Source organism: Panthera leo, chromosome A1 (genome assembly GCF_018350215.1).
Source record: "Panthera leo isolate Ple1 chromosome A1, P.leo_Ple1_pat1.1, whole genome shotgun sequence".
In the NCBI taxonomy this organism is placed as follows: Eukaryota; Metazoa; Chordata; class Mammalia; order Carnivora; family Felidae; genus Panthera; species Panthera leo.
This window is the reverse complement of record NC_056679.1, coordinates 69,550,654-69,576,825: the sequence shown is the minus strand read 5'-3', so window position 1 is coordinate 69,576,825 and position 26,172 is coordinate 69,550,654. Positions and strand designations below refer to the sequence as shown.

Here is a 26,172-nt window from a genome sequence, read left to right as displayed (position 1 = left end):
GAGTTGGATCCCTAACCAACTGAGCCACCCAGGCGCCCCTGAACCATCACTCTGTTGATGGATTTCTACTTCAGGACAGCCTAGACTGTCAAACACAGCTCTTAACAATAATGATGTTCTTGGAGTGCCTGGTGGCTCAGTCAGTTAAGTGTCCCACTCTTGGTTTCTGCTTAGGTCATGATATTGTGGTTCGTGGAATTGAGCCCCACATTGGGCTCTGCACTGACAATGCAGAGCTCGCTTGGGGTTCTCTCTCTCTCTCTCTCTCTCTCTCTCTCTCTCCCCCTCACCCACTCATGCTCGCTTTCCCTCTATCTCCCAAAATAAATAAATAAACTTAAAAAAAAAAAAAGATGTTCTTGAAACTGTGATGCCAGTGAATGTAGAATATCTTACGTGTACGTAGCTGCCTCCACCTTATAAGGTGATGCCATGCTTTCCAACAGGCCCCAGCCTGTGTCTTTATATTTCCTAAGGATGGCTGTCTCTCAGAAGAGCGCTTTCTAGATTCTTCCCTGGGGTTGAGAACTATATGTTGTGTTAACCTGTGCAGCAGAAATGCAAGTTGTTTGGTTTTACCCAGCGTGACAATGGAGCTGGAAGATAAACTTGAGGTTTAAATCCCATAACATTTAAATCCCACAACATTTCAGACCTCCTTCCTGCTCTGGAAGAGATGCAACATTGACTCGTAAAACGTTTAAAACTCATGTTCCCAAATGATGCAGTGAACGTATTCATTTTTAGGGCTCCAGGTGGACGCTGCAAGCCACAGCTATGAGTGGGAAAATTGTAAGTTCGGGACGTCCAGCTATTCTCCCTCCCCTGGTCACCGCTCCTCTGTTTTAGTCCCTTCACCCTCTTTCCCTTCCCTGTCACGACATTCTTCATCCTCCCCAACTGATCACCTCTGGGAACTGATCAGTGAGAATCTCCCCCTGCTCTTTTCAGGGACTTCTTGAAATTCAGCCGGACCAGATGCAGGTAGGAGAAGATGTTTAAGTTGCTTTCTGAGATCAAAGTACCTTTGAGACAACAGCTAACGGCTCCTCTCCACTCCACCCACAGACCGTGAACGCCATCTTGATCGTCATCATGGTCCCCATAGTGGATGCCGTGATATATCCTCTGATTGCAAAATGTGGCTTCAATTTCACGTAGGTTCTCGGCAGGTTGGGGGTGGGGGTGAGGCCCTGTCAGTCCCAGGGCTTTGCAAATAGACCGCACTCCATCAGCTGGAAAGAATGTCTCCCCTCCCAGCACACCACCTATATGATGGGGTTTTTAAAGAGTTATATTTGAATGAGAGGTCTCTGTGCTGATGTTTCTGGAAATTTGCCCTTAACATAAAAGTGCTGTAAAAGGCAGCCTGAAAAGCTTCTAGTTAAAGCTTTCATGTATGTAGATGATAGAAATGTTAACTGTCATCCAATGTATCGCCTAAGCCACAGTTTCTAGAAATTAAATGTGAAAATGCAAATAAGCTGCATTATATATATCCTTCCTCATCTCAATCAGAAATAAGAGAGGAAGAGATACTTTCGAACAGTATTTCACAGGGAAGTTAGTTTTGTTTGGGTGGATGGCGGGAAAAGAATGTTATCATTAGCTCGCTTGTGTCTGAGGCTGGTTGAGAGTCACTCTTACTTACGTCTCAGCTCTTTGAAGAAGATGACAGTTGGAATGTTCCTGGCTTCCATGGCTTTCGTGGTGGCGGCAATTGTGCAAGTGGAAATTGATGTGAGTTGCCCTCTGGTCCCCCAGTGGCTTTTCCTGCGGGTCAGGTGGAACGTTCGGAAGGCTTCTTTCTCCGGGGCTGTGGGGATCAGGGGAGGCCAGGGTCTCTGCCGACAGACTGTCCTGGAGCCAGAGACAATGTGGATGTGTTGCAGGGGCAAAATGGTCCTTTTCGGGCAGTGCGCACTACAGGTTCTCGTCACTGTGAAGGGGGCAGCCTGCAGTAGAGTCAGATGGGTGTGCTTCGCTTGAGAAGTATGCATGGCGGTGACATGGGGGGTTTCCACTGACACGGTTTATGTAAGGGGAGCGGGAGTTCATGGAACTTGTTTTTCGCAATCTGAACTCCTAGGAAGTCTGGTTAGAAGTTCATCACTCAACAAACAAGAAGCACTTTGAAAATATGTAAATTGTCTTTGGGAAGACGCCTCTGTAATCTCAAGTTTCTAGTGATGTTAGTCCCCACTCCAGTCCACACTCAGTCTGTTGGACCCACAGGGGCACTAAACCAGGTTTCTAGTGCTGTTAGTTTGAGACCAGGCCCCGGAAACGGGCGTTACGTAGTGTGTAAAACAGGAGGTAAACACTCCCCTCCCACCTCTCTCCCCTCCTCCTTTCTCTGTCTCGGTCTGTCTCCTCCCCTCTGTCTCTGTGTGTGTGTCTCTTTCTGTCTGTCTCTCTCTGTTTCTGTCTTTATCTCTCCCTCCCTCCCTCATTCTCTCTTTTTAAATTTTTTTAAAATTTGGAATTGTGATAAAACATACATTAAAAAATTCACCATCTTAACCATTTCTAAGTATACAGTCCAGTCCTGTTAAATACATTCACAGCATCGTGCAATCAATCTCCAGAATGCTTTTCATCTTGCAACACTAAAGCTCTGTGCCCATTAAAAACAGCTCCCCATCTCCCCTCCCCCAGCCCCTGGCAACCACCATCCCACTTACTGTCTCTATGAGTTCATGCACTCTTGGTACCTCATCTAAGTGGATTCATACACCAAGTGTTCTTTGCTGGATGGCTTGTTTCACCAAGCATAATGTCCCCAAGCTTCTTCCATGCGGTAGCAGGTGTCAGAATCTCCTTCTTTGGTAAAGTGGAATCATAGTCCACTGTTGGATGAACCACGTTTTGTTCATCCATTCGTCCGTCAGTGGACATTTGCACTGCTTTCATGTTTTGGCTACCGTGCGTCGTGTTCCTGTGAACGTGCATGTACTCACTTGCTCTGGAACATAGCTAGCTTTGTGCAAAATGAACTGTGGGACTAGTGTAGGCTTCTAGACTAGAATAGAAAGGATTGCTCCAGGGACGCCAGGATTTGAGAGAGAGCACTACAGGGAAAAGGCAGAAGCCCTGAAGGAACGTGTGGAGGCAGGAGGGCATAGGATACCTACGGAAGGATGTCGAGAGCACTGTCAGGGCTGTGGTCCAGGCTCCCAAAGTTAGAGGGGATGATCGTGGCCTCCAGGAGAGTAGATCTCACGTGTCACAACAAGATAAACATTCACTTGGGCTGTGGTTACTCTGACCTCCTCAGATAGCAGGCTTCATAACCTGGTATCCTTTGACTTGGAGGTGGCTAGGTAAGACCCAGAGCAGCCTCTTTGTGATTTCTTCCATGTTTTGTACAAGCATCATTTTCTGTGGGTGCCATGAGGTGAACAACTGAAGACTTCACAGGGGAGTTTGGTATCTCAGCCGGTGCGGCTTTCTGTGCTGTAGCAGGGGTGGGGGTGGGGGGATGGTGACTGTTGTGCTAGGGCAAGCTTATCTTCAATATGCATGGAGACATCGCTGCTAATCTTCTTTTATTTTGCTCAGAAAACTCTTCCAGTCTTTCCCAAACAAAACGAAGTCCAGATTAAAGTACTGAATATAGGAAATGATAACATGACTGTATATTTTCCTGGAAGCACGGTGACACTTGACCAAATGTCCCAGGTAAGTAGAAGGGAATTCAACTTCCTTTTTTATCTTCTGACCTGAATTATAATAGGATTTGAAGAAACTGATCTTCTTGACCCTTATGTAATTCCTACAACAAGTCCAGAAGTGAAATGTCTTGTTATCTTGGTCTCATTTTGGCCTCACTCCAGACCAGTGTGCCTCAAACTTTAATGTACATGTGAATCACCTGGGGAGCTTATGAAATGCAGAGTCTTAATTAGTAGGTCTGAAATGCTGCATTTTTAACATGCTCTCTCGTGCATGGATCCACATTTTAAACAGCAAGGATCTGGCAATGGTTCTCTACTAGGGGCTATTTTGCCCCCAAAGGGGACATTTGGTAATTTCTGGAAACATTTTTCATTGGCACAACTGAGAGTGTGCTCTTGGCATTTCATATGTAAGAAGCCAGAGATGCTGACACACAGTCCCACAACAAAGAATTATCTGGCCTCAAATGTCAATAGTGCCAAGGTTGGAAAACCCTAATCTGGATGGTCGCTGGTCTCAATTAGAGGTTCTCATCCTTGGGTCCATACTGGAATCGCCTAGAGAGCTTTGAAAATTCTGATACCTCATAGATTTTGATTTAACTGGTCTCACTCCTGTTCAGCCACGGTTGAGAACCGCTCCCTTATAGCTTATGAAACTGACAATCTCGAAGAAAAAAGAAAATTTGACTTCTGAGTGCTCAGAGCAGCCCAGTACTGATTGTCACCAGGGTTATGGCTTTTCCTCTAAAACTACTCTTTGACCAATGGTAGAAATGATTTCCAGAACATTTATTTTCATAAAATGAAATAATAGTAAAATGCTGTACAAAAAGTATAATTCTTGTGTAACACTAAAGAAGTTCATGACAGAGTCCAAAAGAGTGGGTGGGAGGCTGAGACAAACCAATGCCAGCTTCTGCAAGGCTTTTCTTTCTTCCTTCCTCCCTCCCTCCCTCCCTCCCTCTCTCTCTCCCTTCCTTCCTTCCTTCCTTCCTTCCTTCCTTCCTTTCTTTTTTCTCTTTTCTTTTCTTTTCTTTTCTTTTCTTTTCTTTTCTTTTCTCTTTTCTTTTCTTTCCTTTTCTTTCCAAGTAGCTTCTGTGCCCAATGTGGAGCTTGAACTCACCACCCTGAGATTAAGAGTCACATGCTCTACTGACAGAACCAGCCAAGCACCCCCCGCCCCGCCCCTCAAGGCATTTTTTTGATGTGTATGAATGTCAACTGGGGATGTCAAATGATATGCCATGGCAGTGTGCAGTTATTCTGCGTGACAGTACAGAATAAGATGCTATGGTATTAACTTTGACTCCTTTTCTCCTGTTATAGACAAATGAATTTATGACGTTTGATGTAGACAAACTGACAAGTATAAACATCTCTTCTACTGGATTACCCATCACTCCAGTAACTCATAAGTTTGAGCAGGGCCATCGCCATACCCTGCTAGTGTGGGCCCCCAATAACTACCGCGTGGTAAGTAGTTAGACACCTATAGCTGATTCTTTACTATTTGTGATATTGGAAACAGCCTGTGAATGGTGTGACTTTCTTTTACCCCATGTAGTATAATTATAATTATATAAGATCATCTTCAAGTCTTCCTTCTTCAAGGGTACAAGTCATTTGACTTCCAATAAAAGTTTGAGTGATAGATGGGAAGGATTAATATTAATTAAAATGTTTAAAAAGAACTTTGGGGCATGATATAGTGGGGGGGGGGGCGAGTGCATACAAGTCACACAGAATACATATATGCATTCTTAGCAACTTTTTGAGATAAAATTTTAAATATATCTTTAATTGTATTGGTTATAAAATTCACACTGAGCAATTCGAAAATTAAAGCAGTCCCTTAAAAATGTAGTAAATATATCAGGTAAAAGCAATAAAAATATACACAAAATATTTCATGACAAAACACAAGTGCTTATAAGCCAATCCACATATAAAGAAACTATGAAGGTATAGTTGAACCAAGTGAAGGAGTTGTGGGTATTCTATAAGGTAAATTTAGGTGACCTTCTATAAAACTGCAATATGGAATTAAGACTTCTTGGTCATGTGTTTTATTAGGGAGTTCTTGAGTGACTCATTCCAAATTCTTGGACAGTAGGGTTCTGTGGAACCTCCAGAAAGCAAGCATCAAAAATTGTGGAGGCTCATGTTAACCTTAAAGAAAACCAAGGCCAAAGGTTGGAGCCCTGCACATATAATCATTATGCCCGTGGCTCCTAGGATATATGTCAACGTCATTCTCCTTCTCAAAGGCTGAAATGGTAATCTGAACTTATTCAAGTGGATAAGATTTGAAAATGCTTTCTTTCTCAGGTAAAGGATGGCCTTAACCAGAAGCCAGAAAAAGGAGAAAATGGCATCAGGTATGTATATTTCTTTAAAACTTAAGTTTTATCAGCTTCTTATGGAAGTGATGATTCCCATAATAAAATCCAGCTGTAATAAGGAGAGTATGGGAATTTATCCAAAGAATGTAAGGCTGGTTCAATATTCAAAAAAAAAAAAAATCAATCAAGATAAACTGTCATCTGAATAAAGAAAAAAATCCATATCATCATATCAATGGATGCAGAAAAAGCATTTAATAAACTTCAGTGTCCATTCATGATTTAAAAAAAAAAAAAAAAAAACTTCAACAAACTAGTAGTTGAAGAGAACTTCCTTACTCTGAAAAAGGACATCTAAAAAACCGAAGCTATCGTTACACTTAACGGTGAAAGTCTGAATGCTCTTCCCGTAAGATCATCCGCGCTCTCCACTCCTGTTCAGTATCCTTCTAGACACCAGTGCAATGAGACTAGAAAAAGAAGCATCTTGACTGGAAAGGAAGAAATAAACTATTCCTACTCACAGATGACATAAGTATCTGCACAGAATGTCCCAAAGACTACCAAAAAAGCTCATAGAATCAGTAAGTGAGTTTAGGAACAAGTGTAGAAATGGCACAAAATACAAGGGCAACACAACAAAGCATCACATTTCTATATGCCAGTAATGAATGATTGGAAACTGAAACTCTAAAACTATGCAATAGCTCCAAAAAAAGATAAAATACTAGTTGCAAATCTAATAAAACATGCTGTACAGTTCTATGAATTTTAACACAGGTCTAGATTCATATAAACACCATTACAACCAGAATACAGACCAGTTCCCCAAATCTCCCTCGTGCTGCCGATAGCCAAACCTCTCCTCCACTCCTCGCCCAAGGCAACCACTGATCTGTTCCCACATCTTTATCATTTTTTTGACTATTGCCATATACAAGATTTGAGAACAAAAACTACAAAAGGCTTATGAAAGAAACTAAGAGTGAGTGAAATAAATGGAGAGATATGCTGGATTCATGGATTAGAAGACTTAATATAGGGGTACCAAGGTGGCTCTGTCGATTGAGTGACCGATTCTTGATTTTGGTTCAGGTCATGATCTCAGGGTTGTGGTACTGAGCCCCGCATTGGGCGTTGTGCTGAGGATGGAGCCTGCTTGAGATTCTCTTTCCCTTTCCCTCTGCCCCTCCCTGCTTGTGCACGTGTGCACACAAGCCCTCTCTCTAAAATATAAATGAATGAATGAATGAATGAATGAATGAATAAAATAATTTTTTTAAGTTAGAAAAAAGGGGGGCCTGGTTGACTCAGTTGATTGAGTGTCCAACTTCAGCTCAGATCATGATCTTTGCAGTTCAGTTGGTTAGTTTGAGCCCTGTGTTGGGCTCTGTGCTGACAGCTTAGAGCCTGGATGGAGCCTGCTTTGGATTCTGTGTCTCCCTCTCTCTCTGTCCCTCCCCCGCTCGCAGTCTCACAAAAATAAGTAAACTTTAAAAGGCTTTTAAAAAAATAAAATAATAAAAATAAATTTAAGAAATAAAAGTTAAAAGAAAAGAAGACTTAATATAGTGACAATGTCAATTCTCCCCAAACTGGCCCCTCGGTTTAGTGCAATTCCTATCAAAATCATAGCAGTATTTTTCTATGACTTTTTCCACTTTTATTGAGGTATAAAATGACAAATAAAATCGTATATATTTAAAGTATTCAACATGATGATTCAATATATGTATACATTGTGAAGTATTTACTACAATCAAATTAACACAATCACCTTAGTTACCTTTTGTGTGTGTGGTAAGAATGCTTAAGATCTAATCAGTGCACTTGAAGTATACAATATGGTGTTACAAATTATAGTCCCCATTTGTACATTAGAACCTCGAAACTTATTCCTCTTGGAACTAAGTTTGTGCTCTTTAACCCAACGTGTCCCTGTTTCCCACCCCCAGTCCCTGGCGACCACCATTCATTCTACTCTCTGCTTCTATGAGTTCAACTTTTTTTTTTTTTTTTTTTTAGATTCCATATATATGTGATGCAATGCAGTATTTGTCTTTTTCTGTCTGGCTTGTTTCACTTGGCATGATGTTTCTAGGTTCATCCATGTTGTCACAATGGCAGGAGTGCCTTCTTTTTAATGGCTGAATAATATTTCATTTTAATATATACATATAGATATATAGACATAGGTAAATTAGAGTTCATCCAAACTAAAACCCTTTGTTCTGTAAATCTCACTGTGAAGAGAATGAAAAGGTAAGCTACATTCTGGTGTAAAATATTTACAAATCATATATCTAAGTATTTGTATCCAGAATATATAAAGTACTCTCTAAACTCAATAATAAGAAAATAACCCAGTTAAAAAACAGCAAAAGATTTTGACATTACAACAGAGAAGATATATCCATTGCAAATAAACATGTGAAAAGATGTTCAACATCATTGGCCATTAAAAAAATTAAAATTAAAACCACAGTGAGTTGCATGACATACCTATTAGATGGCTCTAATAATTTTTTTTTTAACTGATAATACCAAATGCTGGTGAGGAGACAGAGTAACCATGCTTTTTTGAAAAACAGTGAGGGAGTTTCTTATAAAGTCAAATGTATACTTACCATACAACCCAGCCATCCATTCTCAGATATTTATCCTAAAGAAATGCAAACTTGGGGCACGAGGGTGGCTCAGTCAGTTGAGCATCTGACTCTTGATTTTGGTTCAGGTCATGATCCCAGGTTCATGGGATTGAGCCCTCCATCAGGCTCTGAGCTGAGCATGGTGCCTGCTTAAGATTCTCTCTCTCTCTCTCTCTCTCTCTCTCTCTCTTTTTCTCTTTCTCTCTCTCTCCCCCTCCCTCTGCCCCTCTTCTGCTTGTGCTCTTGTGCTCTTTCTCTCTCTCAAATTAAAAATAATTTAAATTTTAAAAATATTTTAATTAAAAATATATGCAAACTTATGTTCACATAAAAACTTATACACAAATGTTCATAGAACCTCTAATCATAATCACCAAAGACTGGAAGTCACCCAAATGACCTTCAGTGGGTAATGGATAAACAGACAATAGACTATAGTACATCCACATAAAAGAATATTACTCAAAAAAGGAACAAACTATTGACATATACAATAATATAAATGAATGTCAAATGCATCATGCCATGAAAGAAGCCGATCTCAAAAAAGTTAGATGCGTACCATATAATTCCATTCACATGGCATTCTGGCAATGGTCAAAACAATTATAAGGATGTGGGAACAGATCAGTGGTTGGGAGTGGAGGAGAGGTTTGGCTATGGGCAGCGCGAGGGAGATTTGGAGAACTGGTCTGTATTCTGGTTGTAGTGGTATTTATATGAATCTAGACATGTGTTAAAATTCATAGAACTGGGGGCGCCTGGGTGGCTCAGTCGGTTAAGCGTCCGACTTCGGCTTAGGTCATGATCTCATGGTCCATGAGTTCAAGCCCTGCGTCGGGCTCTGTGCTGACAGCTCAGAGCCTGGACCCCGTTTCAGATTCTGTGTCTCCCTCTCTCTCTGCCCCTCCCCTGTTCATGCTCTGTCTCTGTCTCAAAAATAAATAAACATTAAAAAAAAATTCATAGAACTGTACACCAAAAAGCCAACTTTCTGTAAATACGCTTTTTAAGTAAGATGGAAAAATAAGAATAAGTTGGGGGAGAAATGAGAGTAGGTCTCCTATTTGGCTGAACTCCTACCACCAATCCCTGTTTCCTTGTGGCCACACATTAACAATTTTGGATTTTTGTTTTTACCAGTTACCACTAAAACATGAACTAATGGAGGGGAAAGGTAATATGATTAGGATAATGACTATTAATTATCTAATAGAAATGGTAAAGAAATGGAATTAACTTTTCATGTCTCCTTACCTCTGGTTTATTTCACATCGTTAGTATTTATAATATTTATCATTGCGTGTATTCCATGTGCTAGGTCAATTCTAAAAATAGATTAATATACAGGGTTTCCAGGTTGACTATATAAATATTAGCCACAATGTAATAGAAGTCTGAAAGAGAAGGAAACACAACTTTATATCCTTGAAAATATATCCTCGGGGCGCCTGGGTGGCTCAGTCGGTTGGGCGACCGACTTTGGCTCAGGTCATGATCTCGAGGTCCGTGAGTTTAAGCCCCGCATCGGGCTCTGTGCTGACAGCTCAGAGCCTAAAGCCTGTTTCAGACTCTGTGTCTTCCTCTCTCTCTGACCTTCCCGCATTCATGCTCTGTCTCTCTCTGTCTCTAAAATGAATAAACGTTAAAAAAAAAAAAAAAAAGAAAATATATCTCAAATGGAAACGTTCTGAATGTCAAGATTAATTGGAATATTCTGTTATATACCTTGAATTGTTCGGTGGTACTACATCTTGATTGTTTTAATTTTAATTCTTTTTTTTAATGTTTATTTTTGAGAGAGAGAGAGAGAGAGAGAGAGCGAGCGTGCCAGCAGGGAAGGGGCAGAGAGGGAGGGGGACAGAGGATCCGAAGCAGGCTCTGTGCTGACAGCAGAGAGCCTGATGTGGGGCTCGAACTCACAAACTGTGAGATCGTGACCGGAGCTGAAGTCAGACACTCAACTGACTGAGACACCCAGGTGCCCCTGACTGCTTTAATTTTAAACTAAGGTTTTCTTGCACAACCTTTGTTTTTTCCTGTAACTCACTTGGCCTCTTGTTGACAAAAGGATAAACCTTTATCTCCAGGGATTGGATCAAGGGAAGTCACTTTCCTCTTTGAGAACCAACTCTCGAGCACGCTCTTTAATCTAACTGGGGCATTTGCTCTGTAGTCCTGAGATGCCGCTGTCCTCCTAGAATTGTCTGTTTGCCCAGGTTAGCGCCTTTCTTTCTTGAACTCCATATCATCTTTCTTGGACACCTTTCTTGTTTTGCTAAGACCGTGCTCAAATATCTGACCAAGAAAAGCTGTGAGGTAAATTGCGAGTCCCTGCTTGCCTGGGAGTGCTTTTCTGTTCTCACACTTGGTCACAGGTTAGCCGCCATTGTCTTCCCAGAACTCTAGAATCTTATCTCTGTTGGCATCTAGCACTTAATTGTACTCACGATAGATAGACAGACAGACAGACAGCGTCTGCCACTCTCTGTAGTTGATTTAATTTCGTTTCACCAAGCCGTATCTTCTTTCTCCTTGATGTGCTCAGGTTTCTCTGCAGTGTAACTGCATGTGGGTAGTAGCCAGCCCTAGGCCCTTTCGATCTTTGGCTCTTCCTCTCTTTCTTTGTTCTCTTCTGTATGAGTTTGCTAAGGCTGCCATAACAAAGTACCACAGGCTGGAAGGCTTAAACAACAGAAAATTATTTCCTCATAGTTCTGGAGGCTAGAAGTCCAATATCAAAGCATTGGCAGGGCTGGTTTTCTCTGAGGCCTCTCTCCTTGGCTTAGAGATGGCCATCTTCTCTCTGTGTCTTCATATGGTCTTTCTTCTGTGGGTCTGTATCCTAATTGCCTCTTCTTAAAAGGACACCAGTGATCTTGGATTAAGGCCCACCCTAATGACCTCATTTTACCTCTTGAAAGACCCAGTCTCCAAATACAGTCACATTCTGAGGTACTGAGGGTTAGGACCTCAACATGTGAATTGGAGAGAGGGGGCCGGGAGACATAGTTAAGTCCATGACATCTTCTTTTGTGTCTTCTAGATCGTTCCTCCATCCCTCACGCTTGCACATACACACAACTGTCCTAGCAGACCCGGAAGGAAATCTTCTGATGATGGTCACTTGGCCCTTTCCTGATCTTCATATTTCGTCTGAGCTGGAAGTGCCTCTGGTATTTCCTTTGTGCCTCAGAATCATCATTTTCATTTCTTCAAAAATGTCTCCTAACTTTGGAAACTTTGAACAGTTTAAATCGTGGTGTCCTTTCTCATTCTGGTGCTATGCTAAAGCTTCATTCTTTTTCTCTTTCTTTAAATTGTCTTTATGGAGATACATAAAACCAGCAACATTTTACCCCACCAACCCACCCAGGGTGGTAAAAAGAGAAGCCAGGAACTTGTTTTCTTTTCACTGGCAACATTAAATCCTTAGTGGATCAAAGGATTTGCTATTTCAGCATTGTCTAGGAGACAACCCATTAAAAAGGGAAGTTCTGAAAAACTAATGTCAGAAACTGATAAATAGGACAACTCCAAGAATTTCGGGAGGTCAGATTTCTGAGTAATGCATGAATTAAAGAAAGAATACACCGAAAGAATACATAATTAAAATGGAATCCTTTTAATTATGTGGTATCGGTAAGTTAGTTGCAATACATACCTGGACTACCTTCAAAGAGTCCTTTACATGAAGTAATGATGCTTTGTTCAAAAGTTGGTTGAGAATTTGATATGGATCTTTCTCATGAATTTTTTAGCATTACATATTGCTATATATGTACATATTTACAAGTAATGTTTTTGAGCCTTTTTAAACTTAATATGTTATTTTCCTGCTTATGTTCTATAATATTATAAAATAGTATTTTAATATTTAACCATATGGCTATATGTATCCCTTATCTCCACTCACTTAAACCACTATATAAAATTCCACCGCGTAATTTATTTGCCCATTCTCTTCTTCAAGGAAATTTAGGTTACTGCCATTTTTCCAAACAGCCATAATTCACATTCATACATGTATTTTTGTCCACATGTGCAAAGTTTCCCTAGGGAGGTAGGCTTCAAAACTTTTATCACATCCAATAAAAATATTTTGAACATATACCCAAAATGTATGAATATGGTATCTGTTATTAAGTATATACATAAATTATTATACCAAATTAATAAATAATTTTAAAATATATTAAAAGAATGAGCAAAGTAAAAAACCCAATATGTTACAAGTATTTTTATTTACTGGTGGTACAAAAATTGGAAGTAAATCTTTGTGACCTTGGGTTAGACAGTGGTTTCCTGGATATGAAGTCAGAAGGACAAGCAACAAAAGAAAAAAATAGTAACTTGGGCTTCATCATATGGAAAGCTTTTTTACTACCAACGAAATCATCAAGAAAGTAAAACACCCATAGAATGAGAGAAAATATTTGCAATTCATATATTTGGTGAGAGATTCTGAATGTATAAAGAATTCTTACAGGTCAAGAGTAAAAACACAAAAAACCCAATTTTTAAATGGGACTCTTTTTTTAAATATATAATTTATTGTCAAGTTAGCTAACACACAATGTATACAGTGTGCTCTTGTTTGGGGGCATAGATCCCGGTGATTCGTCACTTACATAGAACACCCAGTGCTCATCCCAACAAGCGCCCTCCTCAATGCCCATTACCCATTTCCCCTCTCCCCTGCCCTAAATGGGACATTTTTAGAGAGATGTTTCTCCAAAGAAAATATACAAACAGCCTAAAAACAGAGGAGGAGATGCTCAGCATCATTAATTATGAGGGCAATGCAAACCAAAACCACAGAGATACCATTTCACACTCACTAGGCTCTAGCCAAAAACAAAAACAAAAGCAACGAAAAAGGCAATCACAAGTGTTGGTGAGGATGTGGACAAGTCGGAATCCTTCAGCAGTGCTGGTGGAAATGTAAAATGACAACATGATGCAGACACTTTGAAAAACTGTTCCTCAAAATGTTAAACAGAGAGTGACCATATGACCCAGCCATTTCACTCCTAGGTGTCTACCTAGGACCTAGGGTCCTGCTGACTGGTGTCACATTCTGTGTTCTATGTTAAGCACCTGTCAAACTACATCAAATCCAATGCCCAGGGACTTCAGCACCTGAGCTTAATTCAGAGAAATGTTCTCCCAGTACCTAGAATTTGACCGACATTACTTGTTGCCACAAAGCTGATGAAATTCGGCCATATGTTTTAGGAATGTACAGGTTAAATTGTTCTCTACAGTACTTAGGTATACAATCTGATTACTTCCCATTCTTTAAATTGGATAACCTGCTGAAAGCTTTCACTCACCTATCTGGTAGGAAAAATCAGCTGGTCTTATTTGGGGCAGCACCCTCCTCTCCTGTGTAGGACAAGAGCATCAGTGTCTTTCTGCAGCCCGGAACATTTAAGGATGGGATCTAATCATCTGTCTACACTGTCACCATCTATATGGTCCTTTGAAGGCAAACAACTCAACTGGGTCCATGTGTAGCTTAGGCATAGGGGACTTTGCAGAACCCGGAAGCCTTGGAACCTAGCAGCAAGTCCTGTGGGTGTTGTCCTCCTATCTGTTTTCTAGTGGGGTGCCAGTCACCATCACTCGAGGACCTGCAGACCTGAAGGGAGCTCCCCCAAAACTGTCTCTGGTTGCTGAACTGGCCCACTTCTTCCTCTCCACTCCTTGGAGCCTGTCCCTGCTCAGGCTCTAAGAGGTAAAGGACAGGAAATGGCCTTCCATCCCCACCCCCCAAAAAAGAAGCCCCCGATGGAGACTGTCTGTTAGGGTACCAGGCAACTTCTGTTTTTCACGCTGACCGGTATTTGATGCTTCTTCATGGACTATTTACATGGGCTTCACTGCTTTAGCTCTAAAGCTTCTGAGCAAGGAACACAAAGATACGCTGCCTTCTTGAAGGGGGTGCTCGGCACCTATTTCAATCCATACTAATATCCTAACATACCATTAAAATAGTTCCTAGTGGGGCACCCGGGGGACTCAGTCCATTAAGCGTCCGACTCTTGATTTCAGCTCAGGTCATGATCTCACAGTTGTAACATCAAGCCCCAAGTTGGGGCTGCTTGGGATGCTCTCTCTCCCTCTCTCTCTGCCCCTCCCCCGGTCATGTCATTCCCCCTCCCCAAAATAAACAAATAAACTTAAGAAAAGAAATGGTACCTAGTTACAAAGTACTTAGAACCGCTGTGGGGAGAGAACTGTGGTAAATTCTTTGGGGTGTGTTTTCATGAGCAGGTGAACAAGGACCAACCTAGGGTCGCTTCTTTCTGCCTTTGTAGTCTAGAAATCTGTAAACATCTTAAACTCCTTCCAAAAGAGAGCATAGCCCAAGTTCAGGTGCACAAACTATGACCTAAAGCCAAGTATCCCATAGTCCAGTCACAAGACAGATGGTTTTCTGTTTCAGATTTATAAATAGTTTCGATGACAGCTTCAACATCACAATGGATGGAAAAGTGTATGTGAACGTCACCAGTCACAATGCCAGCGAATATCAGTTTTTTCCTTTGGGCGTGTAAGTACCGGTCACTGTGCTCTAAAGTTCAAGGGTTTCGAGTCTTCTTCTTTAAACAATACATCGAAGCTGTTAAAACCAGGAATGTTTACCTATGTTACTCTTTCTCTTTGCAGAAAAAGCTTTACGCTAAGCCCAACACAACAGACTCCACCACAGTGTAAGAATGATTTCCAATCATCCAACCTGGAATTCGGTAGTGCCTATACCTATGTAATCAGAAGGAAGGTCAGTAACTCATTCTGTTGTTATCAGAACTTCTACACAAACACTTAGGTCATGCTAATGATTTAACTGGGGTAATATTAGTGTCTGTATTTTAAATGGGCTTAGAATTCATTCAGTTCTCCACTGATCCTTTAACTTAGCATTGACTTAAGTTCACTGTCCTTTTTAGAATAAAAATAAACAGACCAATTAACTCTAAAAGTTCATGCTGGCTAGTATTTGCTGCTGCTTCATAATCTATTTACATGGACTTACGAACTTTTAGTCCAAAGAGATGGCAACATTTTAAACAAACCCGACTTCCAATGTGCTCTCTGATTTAAGAGAAAAACACCGGTGAACAGATTTTCAAATCTCACCAAGGCCGTTTCATCACGAGCATAAAATGCACTGTTGCATATTTACGTTTAAAATGTGTACTTCCTTGACAAATCATATGACGTGATCCTAGAAGTCCAGACTCCATTTGCCTGTTTGAACAATTTTTATTTTAGAAGCAATCTCCATTTTAATTTCTTCTCACTTTTTGCCTTACTGGTTTAGAGTGACGGCTGTGCTGAATTGCACATGTTTGAAGATATTGCACCCAACACAGTTAACATGGCTCTACAGATCCCACAGTATTTCCTGATCACCTGCGGTGAAGTGGTTTTCTCTGTCACGGGATTGGAGTTCTCATATTCTCAGGTCTCTTGGTCACTGTTTCTACCACCCCTCCCCCAGGCTCCTGCCTTCAAAAAATGCTGCTGGGACTTAATTTAAATAAGCTCTCCGTTCATAGTTCAGAAAATGCGAGAAAGCATCATGGTAAATTCCACCAAACAAGGCTTTTGAGATGACCAAGTCGTCGAATAATATTATGACTCTGTTTAGCTTCTTGGGGGTATATATCATATGATGCTGAATTCCCATATCATATACTAGAGATTTAGAGTCCTACGTGGGAAGAACTGTATTAATGACCGTGACCAGGGTCATGATAGGCAGCGAATTCTATACTCTGAAGCAACTAAGATGTCAGCTGTTCCTACTGGCGTTCACTTCCAGGTCCGTGTCTTTGAGATCATTAAGGCTCAGTTGAGATCTCTTCATAACTACCAGTAAACACACTGATTAAGGCCTAGCTTTTATTTATTTATTTTTTTAATGTTTATTTATTTATGAGACAGAGAGAGACAGAGTGTGAGCAGGGGAGGGGCAGAGAGAGAGAGGGAGATACAGAATCTGAAGCAGGCTCCCAGCTCTGAGCTGTCAGTACAGAGCCCGACACAGGGCCCAAATTCACAGGACTACAAGATCATGACCTGAGCCAAAGTTGGATGCCTGACCGAGTGAGCTCCCCAGGCACCCCAATGTGCATTTTTAAAAATATTTATTTACTTTTTAGAGGGGGAAGGGGCAAAGGGAGAGGGAAACGGAATCCCAAGTAGGCTCTGTGCTGTCCACGCAGGGCCCCACATGGGGCTCGATCCCACGAACCGTGGGATCATGACCTGAGCTGAAACCAAGAGCTGGACGCTCAACTGACTGAGCCACCCAGGCGCCCCCTCAGTGTGCATTTTTAGGGTGAACTGCCTAATTAAAGAATCAGTAAGTTGTGTTCTCCAGCTCTGTGATTGCAGCTTAGATCGGGATTCACTTTGTTTTGTTTCCTCAGGCCCCCTCCAACATGAAGTCGGTGCTTCAGGCGGGATGGCTGTTGACAGTGGCTGTCGGCAACATCATTGTGCTTATTGTAGCAGGAGCAGGCCAGTTCAGCGAACAGGTACAGAGTGAACAAAGAGATCGTACGAGCCTCTGTCTTATGTGTCACTGATCATCATGATGACTCTAATGATTGGGTAATGATTGGATAAAACCAGCCAGAGAGGGTGATGAACAAACAGTCTTTGGGCCAAGCGTGTGCTGATTCTCCATATTTACCCTTGGTGTTGCACAGTTGGAAAGTGACAACCAAAATAACTAGGTTGGGTTAACATACCTACATCCTAGTGTGATTTACTGCCAAAGGAAAGATCTTTCCTAGCTTCTGTGAATGCAGCTTAATGGCCCCAAGCCACACATATTTTCCAGAAAGCTTCATAATATCTAAAGGTGGAGCCATTCTAAAGGCGATTGTAATTTTTCCAGCTAACATAAAACGAGGGCTTTTCTGATACTGAAACCGTTCCCTTCCACACTTCAGCATGTGTACCTCATAAAGGGGTCGTCCCTTACCCTGTCTGTTTCTTTACTTCTCTCTCTGGTCCCATCGGAGCATACGCTAATGCTGTGTGCTCATAACCTCAAGATCCTGCCGAAAGATAACGTGGGGGTCTTAGAACAATTCAGCACATTATTTTTCCCTCAAGGGTACTGTGTGGTGTTCTCTGGGCCCCCATCCTTCTAGGGGCCAGCTATGTCCCTTAACGCGGGTTTTTCAGAAATTTTCTCTCATCTCCCCAAACTCTTGATTTTTGCACTCCAGCTGCTGCTAAAAAAATGTTATCTTTATACCTGGGCACTCAAGCAAAGAGGGCCATTCTGTATCTATGGTAATAGCTGCCAATTGTCCATAACGATTTAATCACAAAGCACCTCTTACCTAGACATAGCAAGAAAATGTGCTCCCGATGCGTACCTTACCATAAACTGTATCGTTTCTGTTGTTTTTTTTTCTTGCTCCAACTCCAATTCCTTTAAAGTGGGCTGAGTACATTCTGTTTGCGGCCTTGCTTCTGGTTGTCTGCGTGATATTTGCCATCATGGCCCGTTTCTATACTTACATCAATCCAGCGGAGATCGAGGCTCAGTTTGATGATGATGACAAGAAAAAGAGTCTGGAAAATATCTATTCCACGGTGACTCCCGTCTCACAGACGCAGATGTAAATGTCAGGAAGCAAGTGGAGGATGGACTGGGTCCGGAACATGCCCTGGCTTCTGTCCCCTGGTGGCAGGACACTCTGATGGGGAAGACTTCAGAATTGCGAACCAAGAAAGCTCTTTTCTAAAAGCTGCCAGCGGTGAACCTAAAAGTCTGGAAGAAGTCTTTTTTTTTTTTTTTTAAAGAAAAGTCATATTTAAAGCATGCACACATACACACATACATACACTTCTACAACCATGAGTCTATATCCTGCCTTTAACTCCTTTTCTACCACATGAATGAAGTTATTTTGGACTAAACTTTTTGAAAGGGTGGCAAAGTTCCATATTGTTTGCATTCCAGCACTCTTTGAAAACACTGTTCGATGCGGCAGGAACCAATGTGAAAAAGTGAATTTACAGGCTTTAGAATGGTATATAATAAGCACCGGCTAGTATTAACTGATAACTTTACCTTTTGTTTTTTGTTTTGTTTTTTCCATTCCCTACCTCTTTAAATTTTGTGTGACTCAAAAGACCACTCAGGTAAAGGCCAGTAATGACTTTTGGAGTTTCAGGAATGTATGAAATACCTTCCTGTTCTTAAGAGTAAGTGTCTGTGTGTTCTGGGGGTAGGATAAGAAATCCTTAACATGGGTCCTGATTCTAAAAGTCATGTACACTCAATAAAGTGTCATCAGAGGTTGATAAAAGTATGAACAAAAGCAATGCCCACGTACAATAAATTCCAGGAACATGAAATATGAGGTTTATTTCTTCCCAGTCCTATTTTCCCCAGGGATATAGAGGTTTCTACGTGCATATTTATGCACCATCTTGTTTTTCTTGATACTCATAAGCATTTTTCTGCTGGAACAAAAATTCTTGTAGAGCGTTATAAAGACTTCGTGCTTGATTCATCCTGTAAGTATTTATCTCAGGTTATCAGACCCAGAAAATTCTGCTTTGTCACTCCTACAAAAACAAACTTGTGTACAGCTCTGAATGTTGGAACTTGCCCCTGTAATCGATTAGGAGGAAGGGCCTGGGCCAGGCTTCCAAGATGCTTGGTGCACAAGCTCATCATTGCACGACGGACACTGAAGGAAGGGGAGGCTCAAAAACCCAGAGTGAGAAATAATGTGACTCTCAAACCTTGCTGAAGACCCTTAGGATCAAGTCCTCATTCTTTAATTGAGGCCCACGAGGCTTTTTCTTCTCATGACACATCTCCTTTCTCTCTGATCACTCCAATCCAACCAACAATGACCCTCTTCTGGAAAGCGTCAAGTTCTCATTTCCAGGTCAGAAGAAAACTCGGGTCCTGAGACACATATTCTCTAACCACCCTTTCCCCACCCCCGGCTGAATCCTCTTGATTTTCAGGATTCAGGCCACTTCCCCCAGGAGTTTTCCCATCCCCAGCCCGGCCGTCCACCCACTGCACTCACACCGTTCGCCCTGTCCAACTCTGCCTAGGCTGAAAGCTCTTGTGTGTGTCTCATTCTCCATTCATTCTCTGCAACATAGTGGGCCTCAACATGCTCCCCTCAGGCTGGGAGGGGTATGCTGGTAGAGGCGGGGAACTGAATGTTCAACAGTGAGGGGAATGAGCCTAATGAACGAAGTCTGGCATGAAAGAGTAGCTATGAGGAACTACTAATTTTGCCTCCCTGATCATTCTGCCCTTTGACTCACATGTGGTGCCTTTGATAGAGCAGACCAGTAGCTACAGTGACGAGGGCTCAGTTGTCATTACCTGCTCTGGCCAATCATTGAAAGAGAACTAATTCTAAATCCTCCAAAGAAAGATATTCTAGTCCTAAGTGTCCTTTCAGATTTTTAGTGGACCTTTTAGATTTCATTTCTCCTACAAGGCAAAGAATACCATACAATCTGAAGCTTTAAAAATCCTTGGTTTGAAGGTATCTGGCCCACAATAGACTCCCCAATGTTTGAATGAAACCCCCTTGACTCTGATATGAACACTGGAGTATGCTTTGCATATGAATGGAGATGATGCCTACGTGGTCTCTATTGACCTTTAAATGGTATGAGGAGAGCACAGATGGAAGTAGGCCACTGTGCTGCTCAGGGCTGAGTTTCCAGAGTCATCCTCCCTGTAGCTATTATTAGCCACTTCTCCAAACATCATCAAGACTGACAGGTGACAGCATGGGTGTTGTAGATGCAAGGTATTGGACGATAGCAAACGTCATGGCACGGGGACAGCGGAGGGGACACATCCGGCTAAGTCAATAACGCAGTGTCTTTTGGTCCTCATGTTTTCTTGCTTTATGCCTTTCTCTTAAGTTCCGGGCTGATCAGTGTGAAACCAAATGGTACACTGACTCGGTTGTTGGCTGACTGCTAAATACGCTTCAGCATGGATTGGGGAGAGCACCCGCACTGGAAGTGCTTTTGTTAAAAATAGGACTTCATCACTTACACAGGTTTTGCCCGCTCTCTGAAAGTGGGGTGTTCCCGTGAAGCCTTCTGTGAGCTCAAATGGCGGAAAGCAAAGAAGCCATTACCATTATGCCCCCAGACCCCCAAAATTACCTCTCTCAGGCTCTTCTGATACCTTACAACACATCTTGCTAATAGATGCATAAAGGAAATGGAGGTAAAGCCTAGATACTCAAAGACACAGTTCAAAGCTCTTCCGGCTTGATGCCGAGAGGCTGAGTGTGGTTCTCGGGGAAGGAGCTTGGCTGCACGGCTCTCGCTGCTTGGGGCATGTGCAGCCTCTACGACACTGGCCTCAAAACCAGCACTAAATGCTATTTTGGTTTCCACCCCCTCTTTTTTTGTAAAAGTAAAAATGCTCGTTGGATTTCTTTCTACTAGCAACAACAGGCACTAATGTAGGCTTCCGTAAAAGTCAAGTGGCATAATGCAAATTTTCAGAAAGTGGAGAACACCTGCCCCTAAAAGCCAAACTATTTTGAGAAGTGTTTATAATATACACGTGAATCTTTTTCATAATAGCTTATTCTTGTTTTGTTTCCATATTTCTCTTGCTATTGTTTTTACTTTTGTGGATGTTCTTTTTCTTGGGGGTACTAAATATGTAGCTTACAGTCTATTTTAGACTTTATAGAATTACTTTATTTTCCTTTTTAAGTTTATTTATTTTGAGAGAGAGAGAGCATCTGAGCTGGGGAGGGGCAGAGAGAGAGGGGAGAGAGACAATCCCAAGCAGGCTCCGCGCTGTCAGCACAGAGCCCAACTCAGGGCTCAATCTCATGAATAGTGAGACCATGACCTTGAGCCAAAACCAAGAATAGCACACTTAATCGACTGAGGCACCCAGGCGCCCCTATAAAATTACTTCATTAAATGTATGTTCAGGTTTGATTTTTGTTGACCACTTTGCATGCATTTCATCACGCATTATGGCATTTTTTTGCAGCGTCATTGTTTTAAATGGTAAACAGTAGACAACATTTATTGGACACTGTAGGCACGTTATTGCATGAAGTTTACAAGCATCAATCCTTACTACTGCCCTATAATGTAGATTACTATTATTATTCCCGTTCCAAAGAGGGGGAAACAGCCACAGAGAAACCAAGTAATCTGCCCAAGGTCGTATCCACAGTCTGGCTCCAGGGCCCAGGCTTCCAGCCACTGTACCAACCTGCCTCTCGCAGCCAATGTTTAATGGGCGGTGTGGGATTAACTCTAACAATACTAAAGAAAGTCTTCTTGCCCCCATTTCAGAGATAAGAAAACTGAGGAGTAACTGGCTTAAGTTACTTGCTCCAGGCCATATACCTAGCAGAGGGCTGAGCCAGGATTTGAACCCAAGCAAGTCTGAGCAGAGAGAAAGACCTGCCTCTTAACCACCTGGCTATTCTGTCTCCTTTAAACACGTGCTGGTGAGGGCATTGTAAAGGGGGCACCAGAGAGCTTCAGAGAGGCAGCAGTTCCCTTGAAACCCAGGATGGACAACCCAGGGCTGGGCTAGATGGACAGGAGGGAGATATGAAGGGAGGAGAGACTGGTAAGCCCTGTTCTCAAAGCATGAAACAGAAAAGATTAAACACATTTACCATCTCAGAGGGAGCCAGGACCTCCTCTAAGGACCTTGTGGTGCTCTGAAAACACCAGAAGCCCCTCCCTTGGATCTGAGTTCTGCGTCCCATTGCCAGTGGGGGTCCCGGCAGTGGCTCCTCCGGTCGGTGTGCTTAGCTCTGAGGACCTGCAGGGGCCAGCGTCTCACCCTGAGGGGCAGCGGCTTGGGGCGAGGGGAGAGGCGTGAGCCACAGAAGGAGTGGTAGCCAGTGACAGTGCTGGAGAGAAAAGGAGACCGGAAGTGACAGCAGGCGGAGGACAGCAGAGAATGTGCAAGCTGTTCGGGTTTTTTTTAACTGTGGTAAAATGTACGTGACAAAACTTGCCACGTAGCCCTCTTGAGGTGGCATGAAGGGCACTCGAACTGCTGTGCAAGCGTCACTACCCTCCGTCCCCAGGACTTTTCCCACCTTGCAGAACTGGATCTTCATACTCACGAAACAGTAACTCCCCATTCCCTAAACCTCTCAGAGGCCTCCAGAAAACAAATAAATAAATAAAAAGTCCTTCCACTTGGCTCCAGGCCGTGATGTCAGAGGGACTGCAGGCTTTCTAGAGAAAGCCCCGTGTGTCTGGGGCCTCTGACTCCAACCTGATCAAAGTCAGTAAACAGTGGAGACAGAGCGTGGGCCTCTGGGCTCTGAGGTGTCTCAGCTAGGACGCAGCCCCTCCCACGCCCACCCCCATCCACTGCAGTGTGACCAGAATGGCTTCCGATCTTGCTTGCTTTCTCTCACCCCGCTAACCTCTGACAATTCAGAGCCACTGGAGTTTTTATTGGATGTAACATCTGGCTTGTTCTAACGGGACTTGTAGGCTCCTAGATGTGTTGAAAGGCTCCAAAGGAACAGGGGCTAGATCTGTCGGGCTGCTGGTCTGGAACCCCTGCAACAAAGATTCATGCATTTCTTAGAGCTGACTGTCCTGGAGGCCAGTGTGGAGGCCTAAGAGCTTTCAGTGAGTGTTGGGAGTCAGGGGATTGGTCCCGGGCAGCAAGCCTGTGGGCCTGGGGACTGTCCTGTCCTCAGTGCTGAGCCAAGAACGCGTTTCCCTTAACAGTTTCCATTTCAAAGGTGGCTCTCAACCCATTCTCTGCCCCCGTCAGCACAGGAAAGAGAGAGAAGGGAGTTTCAGGCACCCCCCTCTCCCTTAAGGAACTCAGTTTGACAGGTTTCCCCAGCCTTGTGGTCACGGGCAAAGGATGCCAAGAGCCCTTCCCTAAAGTGTACTTTTGGGCAGAGATGGTATTCACAGCTGCCCCCTGCCGTTCAGCCAGGATTTTAGCCATGGGGAAGACTGAACTTTAGTAAGAATAACCTTCAGTAAGTCATTAAAATTACTCGGGTCCTTGGATTGGTTTACAAACCTGAAAGGAATCCTTATTATGGCCCACTCAACTCCCAAAAGTCACGCCCATGTGTATCCAATAAGCATTAAGGCCCTCAAGCGGGCATCCCAGGAGCAAGTGAGGGAGCCCTCATGGAATTTGTGCCCTCCTAAGAAGAGGAAGCGAGAGATTTCTCTCTCACTCTGTGGACACAGCAAGAAAGCGCTGTCTGCAAGCTAGGAAGCGTGGTCTCACCAGAAGCCAGCCCTCATGGCATCTTGATTTTGGACTTCCAACCTCCAGAACTGTGAGCAAATTAATTTCTGTCATCTAAGCCCCGGGTCTGTGGCATTTGTTCTGGCTGCCCAAGCCGACTAATTCGGGCACTGACTGTCCTTGTCTGTCAGGGACTAAGCAAGTTCCAGGGCCACTCCTAGGAATATTGACACATGATTTATAAGACTGTGCATGGAAAGTGCTTGGGCTTCATATAGTGCATGGCATGTAGTAAGTGCTCTATAAACTGCTCTAGCAATTTTTATTTTATGCCTGTAACAACTGTTTAGTGAGCACCTGTTCTGTGCTAAATATGGTTTAATATACCGGGGGTACAAAATAGATAAATAAACTTGTGAAGTTTACAAGCCTTTAGTGAGTAGCCATACAAAATCGTGGGGGTCTGGGTGTGACCAGGGTCACGTAGAGGCTGTGTCAGAATAGGAGGACAAAGGCCAGGCAAGGTTCGGCTCTGGGGGAAGTGACCCTTAGGCATTCCTCTCAGCTGTCCCCCAGCAAAAGCTACCCAAACAAGCAGTCACCTCCATTGCTTTCTGTTTCTAAACATTGGGAGCCTAAGAAGATTGGTAGCACTGGGGCCTGATCAAATGTCCACAAGTGTTTTGCCAAATGGCTCTAGCCAAGCCCAGCTGCTGGAAATTTCCTTTGACTAAGTGAGGTTATGACACACTGTTTGTCTGGAAGTTCCCCAGATTGGCCACAAGATGGCAGAAGAGAACATGCTCGCGAATATGTGGTGCCAACAAAAGGCTTTTTTTGTGAATGTCAGAAATATTTATTATGAATCTTTCACGCATACACAACGAAAGCCTCATCAGATAATGAATATCTATTTCTCTCTTTTTTAGTTTTTTAAAATGTTTATTTTTGAGAGAGAGAGAGAGAGAGAAAGCGTGAGCAGTGGAGGGGCAGAGAGAGAGGGAGACACAGAATCTGAAGCAGGCTCCAGGCGGGGCTCGAACTCATAAAATGTGAGATCACGACCTGAGCCGAAGTCAGACACTTAATCAGCTGAGTCACCCAAGTACCCCAATGAATATCTATTTCTAGAAGCTTCTTTCTTGGGACTGGCATTAGTGGACTTCCATCCTGTCTGGGACTCAGGTACAAATTCCAGCAGGGGTCGCTGTTCCTCAGGATGGCACTAGGCAGTCGGAGGAAGCAGCTGGCTTTTTGTGAGTTGGCAAAGAAACCTAGTCATCAAGCACTTCCTACCTGCCGGAGTTTGCATTATTTTACATATATCCTCATCCATTCATTGATTCATTCAACAAATATTTATTAAGCTTCTACTGTTTTCCAGGCACTGATGTAAGCCAGATTAATATATAACATAATGGCAGATGTTGATAAGTGCTATGAAGCAAAAATAAGCAGAGTAAGGAGACAGAGCCTGGTGAAGGCTGGTATCTTATTTTTTTTTAATGTTTATTTATTTTCGAGACAGAGACAGAGCATGAACAGGGGAGGGTCAGAGAGAGAGGGAGACACAGAATCTGAAGCAGGCTCCAGGCTCTGAGCTGTCAGCACAGAGCCCGACACGGGGCTCGAACTCACGAACCGCAAGATCATGACCTGAGCCGAAGTAGGAGGCTCAACCGACTGAGCCACCCAGGCGCCCCATGGCTGGTATCTTAAATGGAGTGGTCAAGGAGGGTGTCTCTGAGGAGGTGACATTTGAGCAGAGATGTGAATGGAGTAAGGAAGCAACACAGTCAAATGTCTAGGGGAAGAACATTCCAGAAGGGGCCCTAACAAGGGGCATATGTCCTGAGATGGGAATACGGTGGGTGTGTTTGAGAACAGAGTGTGGTAAGCAAGGAATGAGGGAAGGGTGACCCGGATTGATCATGCAGGGCCTTGTGGGCCACAACAGGGACCTCTGCATGTTAGGAAGCTGTCAGTACCGTGGTTTCTCAACACTGGCTGCTTTTTAGAATCACCTTAGGATTAAACCATTCTTTAATATCACGCACGGGTCTCACTCTAGACCACTGAAATCAGAACTCTGGGGTTGCAGGGGCACCTGGGTGGTTCAGTTGGTTGAGCGTCCAACTTCAGCTCAGCTCATCGTCTCATGGTTCATGGGTTCGAGCCCCACATCAGGCTTGCTGCCGTCAGCGTGGAGCCTGCTTCAGATCCTCTGTCCCCTCTCTCCCCCTGCC

General features: G+C 43.0%; 1 protein-coding gene across 1 annotated transcript in view; it reads left to right on the top strand.

Moving 5' to 3' along the window:
* The window catches only part of SLC15A1 (solute carrier family 15 member 1), a 44,918-nt gene extending 25,869 nt beyond the window's left edge, over positions 1–19,049 (top strand). The window contains exons 13-24 of the mRNA XM_042954550.1: positions 748–792; positions 952–984; positions 1,069–1,157; positions 1,659–1,740; positions 3,562–3,681; positions 5,007–5,153; positions 6,009–6,058; positions 15,122–15,229; positions 15,346–15,457; positions 16,001–16,144; positions 17,115–17,222; positions 18,142–19,049. Coding sequence (XP_042810484.1) covers positions 748–792; positions 952–984; positions 1,069–1,157; positions 1,659–1,740; positions 3,562–3,681; positions 5,007–5,153; positions 6,009–6,058; positions 15,122–15,229; positions 15,346–15,457; positions 16,001–16,144; positions 17,115–17,222; positions 18,142–18,327 — 1,224 coding nt within the window. The 3' untranslated portion in view covers positions 18,328–19,049. The remainder of the gene's footprint in view (positions 1–747; positions 793–951; positions 985–1,068; positions 1,158–1,658; positions 1,741–3,561; positions 3,682–5,006; positions 5,154–6,008; positions 6,059–15,121; positions 15,230–15,345; positions 15,458–16,000; positions 16,145–17,114; positions 17,223–18,141) is intronic.
* Positions 19,050–26,172: the final 7,123 nt, after the last annotated feature.